This window comes from Triturus cristatus, chromosome 11, assembly GCF_964204655.1.
Source record: "Triturus cristatus chromosome 11, aTriCri1.1, whole genome shotgun sequence".
In the NCBI taxonomy this organism is placed as follows: domain Eukaryota; kingdom Metazoa; phylum Chordata; class Amphibia; order Caudata; family Salamandridae; genus Triturus; species Triturus cristatus.
In genome coordinates this window covers 645,591,715-645,608,259 of record NC_140594.1, presented here as the reverse complement: position 1 = coordinate 645,608,259, position 16,545 = coordinate 645,591,715, and the positions used below count along the sequence as shown (strand labels likewise).

General features: G+C 50.3%; 1 protein-coding gene across 4 annotated transcripts in view; it reads left to right on the top strand.

Annotated features, from left to right (window-relative positions):
* HDLBP (high density lipoprotein binding protein) overlaps window positions 1-16,545 on the top strand; it is a 933,925-nt gene that overhangs the window by 888,758 nt on the left and 28,622 nt on the right. For all 4 annotated transcript variants that reach the window (XM_085634158.1, XM_085634156.1, XM_085634157.1 and 1 more), the window contains exon 27: window positions 6,226-6,363. In XM_085634158.1, coding sequence (XP_085490284.1) covers window positions 6,226-6,363 — 138 coding nt within the window. The remainder of the gene's footprint in view (window positions 1-6,225; window positions 6,364-16,545) is intronic.

Below are 16,545 nucleotides of genomic sequence, written 5' to 3'. Positions count from 1 at the left end.
GTCCTGGGTTTCGGTCAGGTTGGTGCTGCGGCTTCTGGGGCTGTTGGCCTTCTATATCCTGTTGGTACATTACTCCAGGTGGCGAATGCGGGCTCTGCAGTGGGACCTGAAGTTTCAGTGGGCCCAGCATCGAGGCAACCTGTCCGACCATGTCTTGATCTCGGAGGGCACTGCGAAACAGTTCCAGTGGTGGCTCACGGACCGCGATTGGGTCAGGGGCAGATGCCGCTCCCTACCCCAACCGGAGCACGTAGTAGTGACGGACACGTCCCTCCTGGGATGAAGGGCCATATGGGAGAGGTGGAGATCAGAGGCCTCTGGTCTCCGGCGGAGTCTCAACTCCATATCAACTTGTTGGAGCTGAGAGCGATCCGGCTTGCACTGAAAGCCTTCCTTCCCTCTGTCCGGGGAAGTGTCGTGCAGGTGTTCACGGACAACACCACCGCCATGTGATATTGCAACAAACAGGGCGGGGTGGGGTCGTGGACCCTTTGTCAGGAGGCTCTGCGCCTCTGGACATGGCTGGAACACCAGGGCATTATCCTGGTGGTTCAACATCTGGCGGGCTCTCTGAACGCCAGAGCAGACGAACTCAGCCGGCGGTGCATGATGGATCACGAATGGCGTCTGAACTCGGACGTGGAGCAAGGTCTTTCTGCAGTGGGCAGAGCCTTGTTTAGATCTATTCGCCACCGAAGAGAACGCGCAATGTCAGCAGTTCTGCGCGTTGGAATTTCCAAGGCGGCACTCGCTCGGAGACGCTTTTCGTCGCGAGTGGAGTTGCGGTCTGTTGTCCACCTTTCCGCCTATACCACTTCTGCCCAGAGTGCTGAAGAAGATCAGGCGCGACCGGGCCCAAGTCATCTTAGTGGCTCCGGATTGGGCACGAAGGTACTGGTATCCCGAGCTACTCGGTATGTCAATCTATCCTTCGATACGACTGCCTCTTCAGGAGGACCTTCTGTCGCAGCAGCAGGGGACGGTCCTCTACCCGAACCTGTCCAGTCTCCACCTCCATGCGTGGAGAGTGATCGGCGACAGTTGATGCCATTTGACTTGCCTCCTGAAGTCTGTGATGTGATTCTGGCAGCCAGGCGTCCCTCCACAAAATCGGTATACGCCTGCAGGTGGAACAAATTTGTGGCATGGTGCACAGCAAAGGCTGTGGAGCCCCTTTCCGCCCCTCTTTCTGAGGTTCTCCTCTTTCTTTGGCCCAGCAGGGCTCTGCTCTGGGCACCTTGAAAAGTTATCTTTCTGCAATCTCTGCTTTCTTACTGCTTCCTAATCAGCCTTCTCTTTTCAAGTCCCCTGTTTCGCGTTTTCTTAAAGGCATTACTCACATGTTTCCTCCTGTCCCCTTCGTAATGCCTCAGTGGGATTTGAATCTTGTCTTGACCTTTCTGATGTGCGCTCCCTTTGAGCCTGTTCACAATTGTCCCCTTCGTCTTCTGACTCTTAAGACTGCTTTCCTGGTAGCTATCACCTCGGCTAGACGGGTGAGTGAGCTCCAGGCTCTCATCTAAACCTCCCTTTCTTTCTGTTCATCCAGACAAGGTTGTCCTTTAGACTCGTCCTTCTTTTCTTCCGAAAGTGGTGACCCCCTTTCACATCGGTCAATCGGTCACTTTGCCCACCTTCTTTCCGCCTCCGCATCCTTCGCAAGAGGAAGAGAGGCTCCACCGTCTGGACCCAAAACGTGCGCTGTCCTTTTATTTGGACCGCACCAGACAGTTCTGGGTGGACGGCCAACTTTTTGTTGGATACGTAGGTGCTAAGAAGGGGAGGGCCGTACACAAGCGGACCATCTCACGGTGGGTCGTCTTGTGTATAAAAGTTTGTTACTCCTTGGCGAAAAAGGACCCTCCTGTTGGGCTGAGAGCCCATTCCACCTGGGCCAGAGCGGCAACTACTACCCTGGGACGGGGAGTTCCCTTGCAGGACATCTGTCAGGCGGCGACTTGGGCCTCACTGCACATGTTCGCCAAGCACTAGTGCCTGGACAGCCAAGTCCGGAGAGATGGCTTCTTTGGCCGTTCTGTTCTCCAGGACTTTCTGGTGCGATCTTGGTTCGTAGACCCTCCACCGGGGTTGGTATTGCTGGGGTATCTATTCTAAGGTGAGGAATCTAACTAACGTGTTTCTTTCAGATGAACAAGTTACTTAACTTCGGTAACTATGTATCTGTAAGAAACATTAGTTAGATTCCTCACCGACCCACCCAGCCTCCCCGCTCTGCGAACGGACATCTAGGGTTAAGGTCATCCTGTACAGGGCCCTAGACTTTTTGGCACCAGTGTCGGTCTCTTGCATGGCTCTGCGTTCCTGGTGTGGAAAGCTGTGTCAGTGCGCGAGGGCGGCGTCTAAGTACTCCGTCATTCCGGCACACGACGCCAACGAGGGACGCGGAGCCGGAGATGACGCCTAGCGACGCGCAAGGGGTATTGCTACAAAAATCTTTCCGGATCCAGCCTGACGCCTGGGGATATTCTAAGGTGAGGAATCGAACTAACTAATGTTTCTTACAGATACATCGTTACCGAAGGTAAAGTAACTTGTTTGACGGCAAGGTCCATGGGAGCGCTGCAGTTCACAGGAGAAGGCCAGGTTGTAGGGGAGGCAACGTGCCTACTACATAGTACCGCCCAACCAAAGGAACAAGGGGGTTTACTCCACTTATTTCCTCAGGCCAAAGGTGGACGAAACACTAAGACCTATCCTAGATCTAAGGTTCTTGAACAAATTCATAAGGAACACAAAAATTCAAAATGACTTCCCTGCAAGAGGTAATACCACAAATTCAACAAGGGGATTACATTGCAACAATAGATTTAAAGGACGCGTACTTACACATCCCCATCAACCACAAGCTCAAACGTCTACTAAGGTTTGTGATCAATCAAACTCACTACCAGTTCACAGTACTGGCATTCGGACTCAAATCTGCACCAATGGTGTTTACAAAATGCCTAGCAGCAGTAGCAGCGCACCTACGAAGGCAAGGAATACACGTATATCCCTACCTCGACGACTGGCTCGTAAGGGCAAGTTCGTACAGCCACTGCAAACAACACATACAGCTGGTCGTACAAACACCGAGCCAACTGGGTTTCTCAATCTATTGGGAAAAATCGTCAACCGAGCCGGAGCAGATCAAGATATTCTTAGGGGCGGAGATCGACACCATACAAGCCAAAGTGTTCCCCAGCAGGAAAAGAACATTGGCATTACTGAAGGAGACCTGTCTTTACCGAAGGGGCAAGTTTTGACAGTGAAGACGGTGAGCAAGCTAATGGGAATGATGGGGTCATGAATCCACCTATTCCAGAATATTCGACTCCACATGAGACCATTCCAAGAATAGATACAGCAGCAATGGTCACAGGCAACAGGGAGTTGGGAGGATCTAGTGGTTGTCACACACGCAGTGTATCAGGATATAGTGTGGTGGAACGAGGAAAACGTATCACAGGGGAAATTATTCACACAACCAACAGTAACCATCGCAAGGAACGCCTCCCAGCTGCGGGGGGCGTGCACATGAACAAACTCAAAGTGAGGGGACTATGGTCGCAGCAAGATGCGGTCAGACACATCAACTACCTAGAATTATAAACTGTTCCTAGCCTTAAAAGCATTTCACAAGCAGCTGTACTGAAACAGGGTGTTGATTCAAACAGACCACACAACCACCATGTTCTACATCAACAAGCAAGGTGGGACACAATCAGTATCACTATCAGGGCTAGCACAGGAAATATGGACATGGGCCATTCCCCTAATGATAGACCTACTAGCAATGCATCTCCCAGGGAAGGACAATGTGGAAGCGGACCAACTCAGCAGGCAGACGTCCGCATCCCATGAATGGGACATCAACCAACAGGAAATACAAAAAGTATTCCAGAAGTGGGGGACCCCGCAAATTGACCTATTTGCAACACAGCAAAATGCCAACTCCGCATCCTGACAACCAGAACATCAGTCACAAGGGAATGCACTATGGATAGATTGGTCAAAGACATTAGCATATGCTTTTCCCCCAATACCACGGATACACAGGGTACTCAGCAAATGCAGAATAAGCAACATGTCGCTGATACTAATAGCACCTCAGTGGGCCAGACAGTCCTGGTTCTCACAAATATTGGAGATGGCACACAGATTCCCAAGAAGGGACCTGTTAACAATGCAGAATGGAAGGGTGCTACACCCAGAGCCAGAGAGCCTCAGCCTAGATGCATGGTTCCTGAAGACCTAGAATTTGCACACCTCAAACTACCGGCGAGCACAATGGCAGTGCTCAGGGAGGCAAGAAGACCTACCACAAGAAAGTGCTACGTAACAAAGTGGAAAAGATTCTCCGAATGGTGCATTAGGGAGAAACTGCAAAGGAAAATCACAAGAGAATCAACAGTACTAAAATACTTAACGCATCTGCTACAAAGTAAACTAAGCTACATATCCCTAAGGGTGAACTTAGCGGCAATAGTGGCTTACACAAGAGGAGAAACGGGGAAAGGTTTCTTCACCTCCCAAGTAGTAAAAAGATTTCTAGAAGGAGCAAAGAGAATTGCACCTCCAAACAGAATGCCGGCATAGAACCTCAACGTGGTGCTAACGCAATTGATGAAGACACCATTTGAGCCTATTCACAAAGCTACACTGCACATGCTCACGCTAAAGACAGCCTTCTTAGTGGCTATCACATCGCTATGAAGAGTAAGTGAATTGCCAGCGCTAACACTTCAAGAGCCCTACCTGCAAATACACAATGATAGGATTGTAATGAGAACAGACCCACACTTCATGCCAAAGGTGGTGTCACGGTTCCACATCAATCAGACAATCCAAATACCTAGTTTTTTCCAAAATCCAGCTACAAGCACAAAGGGCGCTACACACACTGGACGCCAGGAGGGCGGTAATGCACTATATAAAAAGGAGTGCAGAAAGACAAAGCAGTTTTTTGGGACGACCAGTTACCAAAATACCATTGCACAAACCATACAACTCTGCCACAAACAAGCAGGACAACTGTTGCAAGTAGCAGCTCATGCTCACTTAACAAGGAAGAAAGGAGCTACTATTGCATTTCTAGCTAACACACCAATTTAAGACATTTGCCTAGCTGCAGCATGGTCTTCAGTGCACACGTTCACTAAGAACTACTGTGTAGATATCCAAATGAACAAGGAAGCGCAAGTGGAACAGGTCTTACAACACTTATTCAGTAACCAGAGCTCCTCTTCCACCCAGCCACCACAATAAGGACAAACCGCTACAAAGTCTAGTGAATCCAGAAAGATTCACGCTGCAAAACGTATAGTTTCTTACTTGTCGGTGTAGTTTTGCAGTTTGAAGACTTCTTACAATACACATTCATACGTACACATGGACATCTCTATACTACACTTATTTACTTCATTCTCACCCTCTTGCGGGAAAACAAAATCTAACAATGGAGTCGATGACAATGCACACCATCACCGAAAGGAGGAGTCTCCTTACCGCGTGACTAGAAAAGTCTTCTTCGAAGAAAAACAACTTGCAAACATCTGGACCCAAAACTAGATGGCAGGAGTATGCAAAGCATGTGAATCTACAGCTCTACATGCCAAGAACAGATGCTTACTGAGTAAGTAACATTTCTTTTACCATGTCTCTTTCATGGTGGCACAGATGCTGCAATACCTGAGGGGACACTAACTTACAGGCCCTGGATTCTCTGGTACCATATACTAGAGACTTAGAAGTAAGTTAGCCTATGTCAGTTGGGTGTTGGCTAAACAAACATGCACATTTAAGGGTCATGACACTTTGACTGAGGTCTGGTTAGCAGGCCTCAGTGCACTCTTGAATTAAAAAAAAAACAAAAACGAATTATCTTTCCAAAACCTAGGGGGTGAACATACAAAATGAGGCATTTACTTACAAGCTTTGTGTAACCTATATGGTCAGGAGGTGTTTGAGCCTTTAGAAAGAACTAAGGCGGAGTGCTTTTCAAGTAGATTGCTCATCATCCAAGAGGTTTAACTCACTAAAAGCTTTTTGCTTAGTATCTAGTATATTGCATTGTTGCTTTGTGGATGGAATATTACATGTGGCAAGTATCCATGTTTGCACTGTGAAATTGCACTGTAAGGGGTCTGCAAATTATAGTAGGTATTTGTTGTGCTTGCTGTGAATTGCCCTTTCTAATTGTTTGTTTTGTGTTTCTCCTGGCAGATGTCAGATGTTGTTGAGAGTGAAGCAATGCAATCTTACACAAAACCCCAGCAAGCACAAGGTCTAGATGAATCCAAGCAACCATCCAAGGGCTTTGTTGTGAGAGATGCTCCCTGGACTGCTGGTGGCTGTGAAAAGGTGAGGATTGGGCAGTACTGTGGATAGAAGGAACAGGCTTTTAAAATGTAAAAAGTGACATTACACTGAAGTGTTTTGAAAATAAAATGAATACAGTTAAAACTACAATATGTAATACTTACTGTATTTGTTTAAGATTACATAAAAATGAAAGACCAGTACTTAAATTACTGGCCTTCTGTAGCGATCTTTCTGATGGATGTTCTTTCTACCAGCATATTACTTACCTTTCGAGTTTCCTACAGGCACTAGACATTATCTTGAATGTTCAATCTGAAAGAAACACGGTAGTTAGATTCCTCGCCTTAGAATATCCCCAGGCGTCAGGCTGGATCCAGAAAGATTTTTCGTCAGCAATACCCTTGCGCGTCGCTAGGCGTCTGCGGCTCCGCGTCCGTCATCGGCGTCGTGCGCCGGGATGACGTTGTCGGAGTACTTGGACACCGCCCTCGCGTGCTGACGTCAGTTCTTCTTTTTTCCGCGCCAGACAGCGCCGATCCGGAAAGAGCATACCCTTTTAGTCATTTTTTGACTAAACTTTTTGACTCTTTTGGTCTATTCTCTCGACTCTGGTGCCGGTAGGATGCCTATGTTCAAATCCTGTGACACCTGTAGCCGACTGATGTCTGTTACGGACCACCACTGCCGGTGCCTCTACTGCCTTGGGGCCGACCACGATTCCGTGTCGTGCCTCGACTGCCGGGCCCTGACTTCGAAGGCTAGGTGGGAGCGGTCCCGCAAGCTACTGGAGTTCCGGAGGTCGGCTCCGTGTCGCTCCCATTCGAGGAGGAGGTCGAGGGACCGGTTGCGGAGCCGCAGTCATCACCACCACTCGTCTGGTTCCAAGTCTTTGGGTAAGTCGAAGTGTAGTAAGAAGTCCAAGAGGCGTCATCGCTCTTCAGACTCCCCTCGCCGGTCGCGGGACTCGGCTGAGGGTTCGGGTGGTACCACCCACGAGGCTCCGTCGGAGCCACAGGAGTCGCGTCCGTCCCCATACCCGCCGGTCCCTGGGACCGACGTGACTTCGGCGGAGGTCAGTGCCTTCCTCTCGGCCATGAGGAGCCTGGCTCCGCCATCGACTCCTGCCGGCACGCCTTCGGGCCCTGCGGTCTGGACTGTCGCTGACCTCGGTCCCGACTCCGCAGGTCCCCATGGGATCCAGGCCTGGATCTCAGTTGGTGCCGGTCGACCTCACGACCCCTCCGCCGTCGCGGACTCCGGTTCCACCTCCGGTGCCGCCATCGGATGACGCTGTTCCACGGTTCAATCCCGGTCCGGGCCAGGCGTCGGAGCGGCGCTGCATCCGACGCCGATGGGTGGCAATTTCATCTTCCGCCCGGCTCCGATCATTCCCCCTGTCTACCAGGAATCGGATGACGGTGACGACTGGGAGGGGTCTGAGGACCCTCTGGCCCTACAGGGCCAGTTATCACAGGACTGGGCAGATGAGCTGGGGGATGCCAGTGGCCTTGATACCTCCCCTGACACTGGCTTCATCTCTCCTCCGACAGTGGCTTCGAAGGAAAGTGCTGCATTTTCTGTGGTGCTGCGCAATGCGGCCGAAGCCCTTGGGCTGGAGTTGACTACTGTGGCCGTGAGGACGAACTTCCTCACAAATGTGCTTAAACCGTCAGCAAACTCCTCGGAGCCTCTGCTGCAGTTCAATGAGGCACTCATTGACGTTCTGAAAAGCACCTGGTCCAAACCTTCCACAGTTCCTCTTGTGGACCGGAACGTAGCCCGGTGCCACCGCCCTGCACCGGGCGACCCCAGTTTTCTGTCCCAACACCCCACGCCCGAGAGCCTGGTTATCCAGGCCTCTACCGCCCAGACCTCCTTCCCGTCTGCTCCCCCGATTGGGAATCCAAGAGACTAGAACAGTTTCGTAAGAAGCTGTTCTCCTCCATTAGTTTGGGATTGCGGTCTATTAACACCGCTTGTGTCTTGGACCGTTACTCCCACTCCTTGTGGGATATGGTGGAGGACGTGCTGCCCCAGTGTCCGGAGGAGGCCCGGACACGGCTCGCCCAGGCTCTACCGAGGGGCGGGATGCAGCACGGCATGCTATCAGATGTGTATTGGACACTACGGACTCGCTGGGTAGGGCGACGTCGACCACAGTGGCGCTCCGCCGCCACGCCTGACTGCGGTCAACAAGCTTCTCAGGGGATGTCCAGAGCACCCTCATGGACATGCCCTTCGATGGCAGTCGCCTTTTTGGCGACAAAGCAGATAGTGCGCTGGATCGCTTTAAGGACTCCCGGGCTACAGCCAAGTCCTTGGGCCTCTCGGCCCGCGCCCGCAAACTTCCGCTTTTCGTGGCCAAGGAATGGGTGCCCCCTCACATCTGCCTAGCCACAGGCCGCAGAACCAACCTCCACGCGGTCGCGGACGTGGATTCCGCCGAGGCTGTACAGGGGGACAACCTGCCGGTGTGAGGAAGTGCCATCTTTCTTGCATGGTATGCCCCCACTTTTTGCTGAATAGCTGAATGTACTTTGACTGAGTGTACCCTGGACTCCTGCCAGTCAGGTGCCCAGGGCCTATGTTCCTTCCCTAAAACACACAAAACCCAAATTGGCAAACCATGGCCACATGTCAGCCCCTGGTAAATGGTACCCTAGGTACCCCTTGGCCTTGTGATCAGGGAAGACCTCTAAGGGCTGCAGCACTCATTGTGCCACCCATAGGGGCCCTGTACACACACACGCGCGCGCACACGCACACACGTGCACACACACACACACACACCCCCTTTGCAGGCTGGGTGTCTAGGTGCAAGACAAAACAAAGTCGACATGGCACACATCCCTGTGTGCCATGCCCATCACCTACACTGCCATGGCATACATCAGCCACCCCTCTAGCTGGGTGCCTTATGCCAATGGTGTGGGCGCAGGAGCCCTGTGCCCCTACAGTACCCAGGTCCATTCCTGAGCAGTGTAAGTGCAGTGCTGCCATTGGTAAGTACATAGTGCTGAGAGCTCGTCAAACACGAACTCCACAGCACCATAATGGCAACACTGAAGACTGAGAAGTTTGGTATCAAACTTCTCAGCACATTAAACCCACACTGATGCCAGTGTGGGATTTAATGTACAAAGCACTACAGAGGGCATCTTCCAGATGCCCCCTGAAACCTAATCTACAATCCACGTCTGCTCTGAGGCTGCCTAAGCTGCCACACAGCAGACATGTTGCTGGACCCTGGGTGGGAGAGCCCCTGCTCTCCTGAGCCTGCAACAATGCACATCCTGGGCGAGGTGCTAAATCTCCTCCCCCAGGATGGGCAGGGGGAAGCTGGAAAGGCAAGCCGCCTCTGTGAGCTTCCCCAGGCCACTGCAACCCCCCACTCTGGCGGGAAGCTTGGCCGGAAACCCCAAATAAGGACCGGGGATGTGCCAGCCTGCCAACCCCACCCCTCAGGTGGGGGAGGCGAGGTGAAGCACATCTCCGGGCTCTCGCCATCTTGAAGATGGGAAGCCCTGCCCAATTAGGACTAGGCTACTGCCCCCCTCCCACAGGAGAGAGGCAGGATAGGGGGTGTACCCACCCCAGGACAGGGATCCATTGGTCCCTGCCCTTCACCTACCTGGAACGCCCCTAAATCTAGTATTTAGGGGCACCCTGAACCTTCCTTCCCCAGATTCCGAAGAAGAGCTAGAATAAAGAAGACCTGTCCTGCAGCTGCTAAGAAGAGGAAGACACCAACTGCATTGGCCCCAGCCCTACCGGCCTGTCGACCCTCGAACCTGCTCCTGCTCCAACAAGGCATCTCTTGTGGCCAGCAACCTCACAAACCCTGGAGGACCTGGCTACCTTTTGACTCTAAACCCCTGGGACTCCCATGAGTAGAGGTTCTACTCAAAATCTACTTCTAATTCCTGGCAGCAGCCTGGAACTGCGGACCCAGCACACACTGCACCAGCCAAGCCTGGCCAGTGCCGGAGTGAACAAAGACCACGAGGACGACCCCACGGCGACTGTGACCCTGAGTCCGACACCCAAGTACCTCCCTCGACACTCCTGAAGAAGCCTGCAGCCTCAGAACCAGGTGCCCCCCCCCCCCCCCCCCCCCACCCCAACCGCGATCATCAGAGGGTAAGATTTCCCAACACCAAAAGGTGCCCGCGGTCCCCTGTGCCCAATCCCGGGGTACCTACCTATCCTCCTACCCAACTTACCTCTCAAAGTGGTGGTGGCGGCACCTGAAGAATCTTCGTCCCCGAGCTTGCAGTCTTTTTCTAAACCGGAGCTTTCCCATTGAAGTCAATTGAGCGCCCGAAGGCTCAAAAGCACCCTGCGCCCAGCCGCCCGAGTGGCCCTGGCAGTGCAACCTCTACACCGATCTACTTCCCCACTTGCCCTGAGTAAGTGACCAGGAGCCCAGCTCCCACAGCCGCGTGGCCTGCTGGTCAGCAGCCACCAACCAAGGCCCCCCTACCCTCATAGGATAATATTGGGCCTAACTCTCTCTCTGCACCCGGCTGCCCTTGTGCCGCTGAGGGTGAACCAACTGTACCTACCTGACCCTGGAAGACCCTTGAGTCTATGCCCAGAACCTTAACTCTGCCCACCGAGTACTTACCTTTTAACCGATAACTCATTTTTCTCCATAGGGTAACATTGACTGGCTTTTTCCTGAAATTTCTTCTAAATGTGGACTTTTCAAAACTTAAAATATTCACCAAAAATCAGCAGAGTAACGAAAACACTCACCTCCTTATTATGTGAGCTCCCAGTGCTGGATCTTGGTGCCCAGCACTGACTGAAAAATGCTTACAACTGTACGTACCAGTAACCCAATTTTCTCCTATAGGGAATCATTGACTGTTTTTCTGTGAAATTTCTTCTAAGTGTCAATTTCTGCAAACTTTAAATATTCTTTAAAAAGCATAACAGTAATTAAGTCGACTTTGATCACTTGATTCCAAGTTCTGACCCAGGACTGAATCTAGGATCCAGTCCTGGAATTACAAAAGTAATCCTAAAATTAATCTGTTGCAAATAACTTGAAACTTCCATTGAACTCAATGCATTATTGTGTTTAATATTGTGTTGCCTATTGCAACCACTTGTAACTTTCTACAAAAGTCAATTGCATATTGCAAAGGTATTTATGTAAAGCATCTCATTCTGAGAAAGTATATTTTAATACCTATTTTTGGTTCTAAAATAAAACGATCATATATTTTTTTTATATATAAACCATTGGCCTAGAGTTCAGTTCATGAGTGTGTGAGACCATTTGCTGACGGAGTGTGTACAACAAATGCTTTACACTGTCCTCTGATACTGCCTTACTGCTCGACCAAGCTACCACTTGAGAGTAAGGTTATATCTAACTTTAGCCTCTGCCAAACCTCTGAGCAAGAAAGCTTTCCGGGTCCAGTCTCACGCCTGGGGATTATTCTACGTTAAGGAATCTGCAGCTAGAATCTTCTCTACCAGATACATCGTTACCGAAGGGAAGTAACTCGTACAATAGAACCAGTTCCCTTGCATCAGCAAAACACGGGAGTTTACTCCCTATACTTTCTCAGTCCAAAGAAGGACGGAACCCTGAGACCCATCCTGGACCTCAGACCCCTAAACCTTTACATACAATCAGACCATTTTCACATGATCACACTCCCAACAGGTCCTTCCTCTGCTCACACAAGGCGATTTCCTTGCCTCCCTAGATCTCAAGGACGTCTACTTCCATATTCCCTTTCAACCCGCTGAGGTTCCGTGAAAACTGAACCCATGTTTCTGAGCTAATGGTACCGTGACGATCCTGGCATTAGCGAATTGCAAATAATGAGTCTAATATAAAGCAAGCGTTTTCGCAACGCTGCACTGAAGGATTCGTCATGTATTACTGATTCTTGTGCTCGAACCTACGGGTTCCATTTCGTGCACGACTTCCATTTTGTATCATTGCCCTCACATAGTCGGTGAATGAGCGATGTCCGAACAATGACCCTGATTAGGTAACCTCGAGGGCACGTAGTCCCTAGTGCGCGTTCTGCCGACTTTTGCATGACTTGGCGAAAGCTGACCCTGTCGCCTGAGGCGGACCCTGCCGTACTGGTTTTCTGTCCTGTCCTGCCTGAGCCAAGCTACTGACCCTGACACAATAGACCACGCTTCTTTTATTAGCCTACGAATATGTCTTATCTGACTCTTCTATTTTCTGCATCTGTTCCTGCATTTCCCTTTAGCCTTTTATGATGAGGAGGTGACCAATTTTATTATGGGGCGGTCTGGCCTTTCAATAGAGGGATGTCAAACATGTGATTGAAGGCCAGACACCTGGAGATGGGAATGTGATATTGTGTGATCTTATTGTTTGGAATACAGAAACGGGAATAATTGTAAACTTGCAGGAATGTTTGCCCGAAGCAGAATATTCAGTATTTAAGGAGCGACCTGCTTTGTACAAATCGAGCAGTCTCCTTAGAATCTATCTTGCATGATACTTCTGTGACTTCTGTTCCTGACTGCAGTCATTAAAGACTATCTTTTGACGCCAGAGGAAGAACCCCGTGTCTCTGTTTAAGTACGCCAAAACAGGTGAACCCCGAAGGTTTCAGGTGTTGTCCCCTGGCACCGCTGGGTCTTAGAAATTGCCCAGTCCTTCACCGCTTACAAGAAATATCTCCGATTTGTAGTGGTCGGTCAGCATTACCAATTCAAGGTTCTCCCATTCGGAGTCACCACAACACCCAGAGTCTTCACAAAATGTCTAGCAGTAGTTGCAGCTCACGTCTTCCCATCCTTAAACGACTGGCTCATAAAGGCCAAATCATACAGCCAGTGTGTAAATCACACACACGCCACAATCCAACTAGTTCACGACTTGGGATTCACCATAAAACTCACAAAGTCTTACCTACAAACGTCACACATCCAACAGTATCTTGATGCCACAGTAAACACCTCAAAAGGCCTTGCATATCCCAGTCTACCCAGGATAGCAAGCATACAAAGTCTTGTTACAAAATTCCAACCACAACACTCGCTTCCAGCTCATGTTAATGCAGTGCATAGGGATGATGGCCTCTTGCATATTCATAGTACCTCATGCCAGGCTCCACATGCGTCCACTACAGGAATGCTTAGCACGTCCGTGGAACCAGGCTCAAGGTCCGCTCACAGATCTGGTGTTGGTGGACGGTCGCACACATTGCTCTCTGCAGTGGTGGAACACACAAAACCTTTCCAAAGGGCGACCGTTCTTAGAGCTGGTTCCACAGATTGTACTAACAGCAGACGCATCGCTCACCGGCTGGGGAGCTTATCTATTACACCATACCGTCCAAGGCAAATGGACACCTCAGCAAAAATTACTCCATCAATCACCTGGAGTTACTAGCGATATTTCTGGCATTCAAATCATTCCAGAAACAAATATCAGGCAAAGCTGTCCTAGTCCGCACTGACAATATGACAGCAATGTACTATATACAAAAACAAGGCGGGGGACACTCCCTACAGCTCTCTCAATTAGCTCAGAGCATATGGAGGTGGGCTATTCCTCAAAACATTTTTCTCCTAGCCCAACATGTTCCAGGAATCAAAAACAGCATAGCGGATCTGTTAAGTCGTCAGACACAACAGATTCACGAGGGGGAACTTCATCCATAAGCTCTTAAACTGTTTTTCCAAATGTGGGGGCAGCCAGAGATGGATCTCTTCGCCACACATTACAACACAAAATGCCCAAGCTTCGCCCCCAGATATCCACACCCATTGTCCAAAGGCAATGCGATATAGATGAATTGGTCAGGCAAATTTGCGTACGCATTTCCGCCTCTCCCACTCATTCCATTGGTGGTGCGCAAACTGCAGCAGCACTCATTAACACTCATCCTAGTTGCTCCAACATGGGCCAGACAATCATGGTACACAACACTGCTGGAACTATCAGTGGTCCCACACCACAAACTACACCTCTCCCCACGCCGCTTAACACAGAACCGTGGAGAGATCAGACACCCGGATCCAGCACAGTTCAACCTAGCGATCTGGCTCCTGAAGTCTTAGAATTTGGTTACCTTAACCTACCCCTTTGACAACTTTGTAAACACTCCTGAGGCACAGCCGGGAGCAGATTCTAGATCGTGTTTGTAGCACTGTGTTTTAAAAACTGCAAATTTGGAAACTCTTTTAACTTTGCACTTACCCTCTCTCCACACGATTGCTGTGTGTAGACACCCCGTTTTTCCAGCAAAACGAGCACTGGAAAAGCTGAAACCGGCGCCCTCTATCTAATTGCCATTTCCCACGCCCTGACTTGGCCACGCCCACTACGAGGCCACGCCCCATCCCCTTTTTACCTTCATAATTATGTGCATATACCGGAAGCGCAGCGGACGAGCGCAGCGGGCGCGACGATGGCGCGCCGAAGGCGCGCTTAAGGCAAGCTCGTCTGCGCTCGTCCGCGATCAGGACGCGACCGGGGCCGGTAGCTATCTCCGACCACCTAGCCATGTGATCACTACCTATTCTCGAAAGGAGCTGCTGTCTCTGAAACCCCCTCAGTGCCTTATCTGCCTTTTCCCTTCCTCTGACGTTCAAGGCATCGCTCACGCTTGCTCTGTCTGCAATTTCTCTCTTCCCTCTCCTGGCTACACTATCAGAACGACTCACGTCCTGATTTCCCCTCCTTCACGCGGTCTACCATCCCCCTCGACCCTCCGAGCTGCTCTGATCAACTGCAGATCCCTGAGTAAACACGCCATTGACATCTGGCAGTCCCTTCAGGACAACGACTGGGATCTGCTTTTTTTGACCGAAACATGGCTAAATGACACCACGAATCCCGCCATTACCCTCGCACTTCCGGAGGGCTACAACATCATCTGTGCAAACAGACCCAACGGTAAATCCGGGGGTGGTGTTGCATTAATTCATAAATCCAAATGGGCGGTCTCCCTTCCCCCATTTGACCAAATTGACAGCATTGAAGGTCTCCCCTTCAAATCTCCCCATCCTCTTCTTGTTCTGGAATTCTTATTTACCGCCCCCCGCATTCCAATGTCTCTCACTTACTGGCTCTGGCGGACTATCTTACTCAGCTCAGCACACGATACGCCAATTTCACCGCTCTAGGAGACTTTAATCTCCACGTCGATAATGATTCCTGCCCCCACAGCAGTAATTTCATTTCGACGCTAGCCGCTTGTAAGCTTGTCCAAACAGTTACTCTACCTACCCATAAAGCCGGTCATACTTTGGATCTGATCTGTTCCAATCTACCATCTATCCGAGTCACATCTCCCATCCCGGTTATATGGTCGGATCACTTCCTCATCCCTTTCGAGATTGACATCACCTGCCACGCTAGACCTGCCATCACCCCTAAATCATCAGGTAGAAACTGGAGTTGCATCACTCCCGAATCACTCCTGGGACACCTCAAAAACTTTCCTCCTTGTCTGTCGTCCGATCCGGACATATTGATCGATAATCTGGACTCATGGATTACTCAGGCCTTGGATGCCTTAGCTCCCAGCAAACCCATAAAAACCTACAGGGCGACACCCTCCGCACCATGGTACTCTGATGAGCTGCGGCAGAAAAAGGCCTCTTGTAAATCCCTCGAACGCCTTTGGAGACTCAACTTCTCCCTTGACAGCAAAATTACCTACAAATCAGCCCTTAAAGAATATCGGAGAATGATTGAAAGACACAAACGTGATTTTCTGGCATCCCGAATCCAACTTGCCAGTAATGGCCCTAGGGAAATTTTCAATATAGTGAGATCCTTCACAAACCCCATTGCGCTGACTCGTACTCAGCCTGCCTCCCAGTCGCTTTGCGACAAACTCTCTAAATTCTTTGAGGATAAGATTGAGGACATCTACTCCTCTTTCCCCCTCCCCAAAACCGCAGGGCAAAAAAAGAAACTTTCTACCCCCTCGCCCCAGCTACCTACCCTATTCGAATTTGACACCATATCAGAAGTAGACTCTCTGGCCGAACTAACCAAATGCAAATCAGGCTCACCCAAAGACCCCTGGCCTGCCAAGTTCTATAAAAAACATGCACCCCTTCTCAACCCCTACCTCAATCTCATCTGGAATGATTCATTCAGAACGGGCTGTTTCCCTGCCAAATGGAAACATGCCTCCTTAGTTCCCATCCTAAAGAAACCTAACCTAGATCCAGACAATCCCAGTAATTACAGGCCTA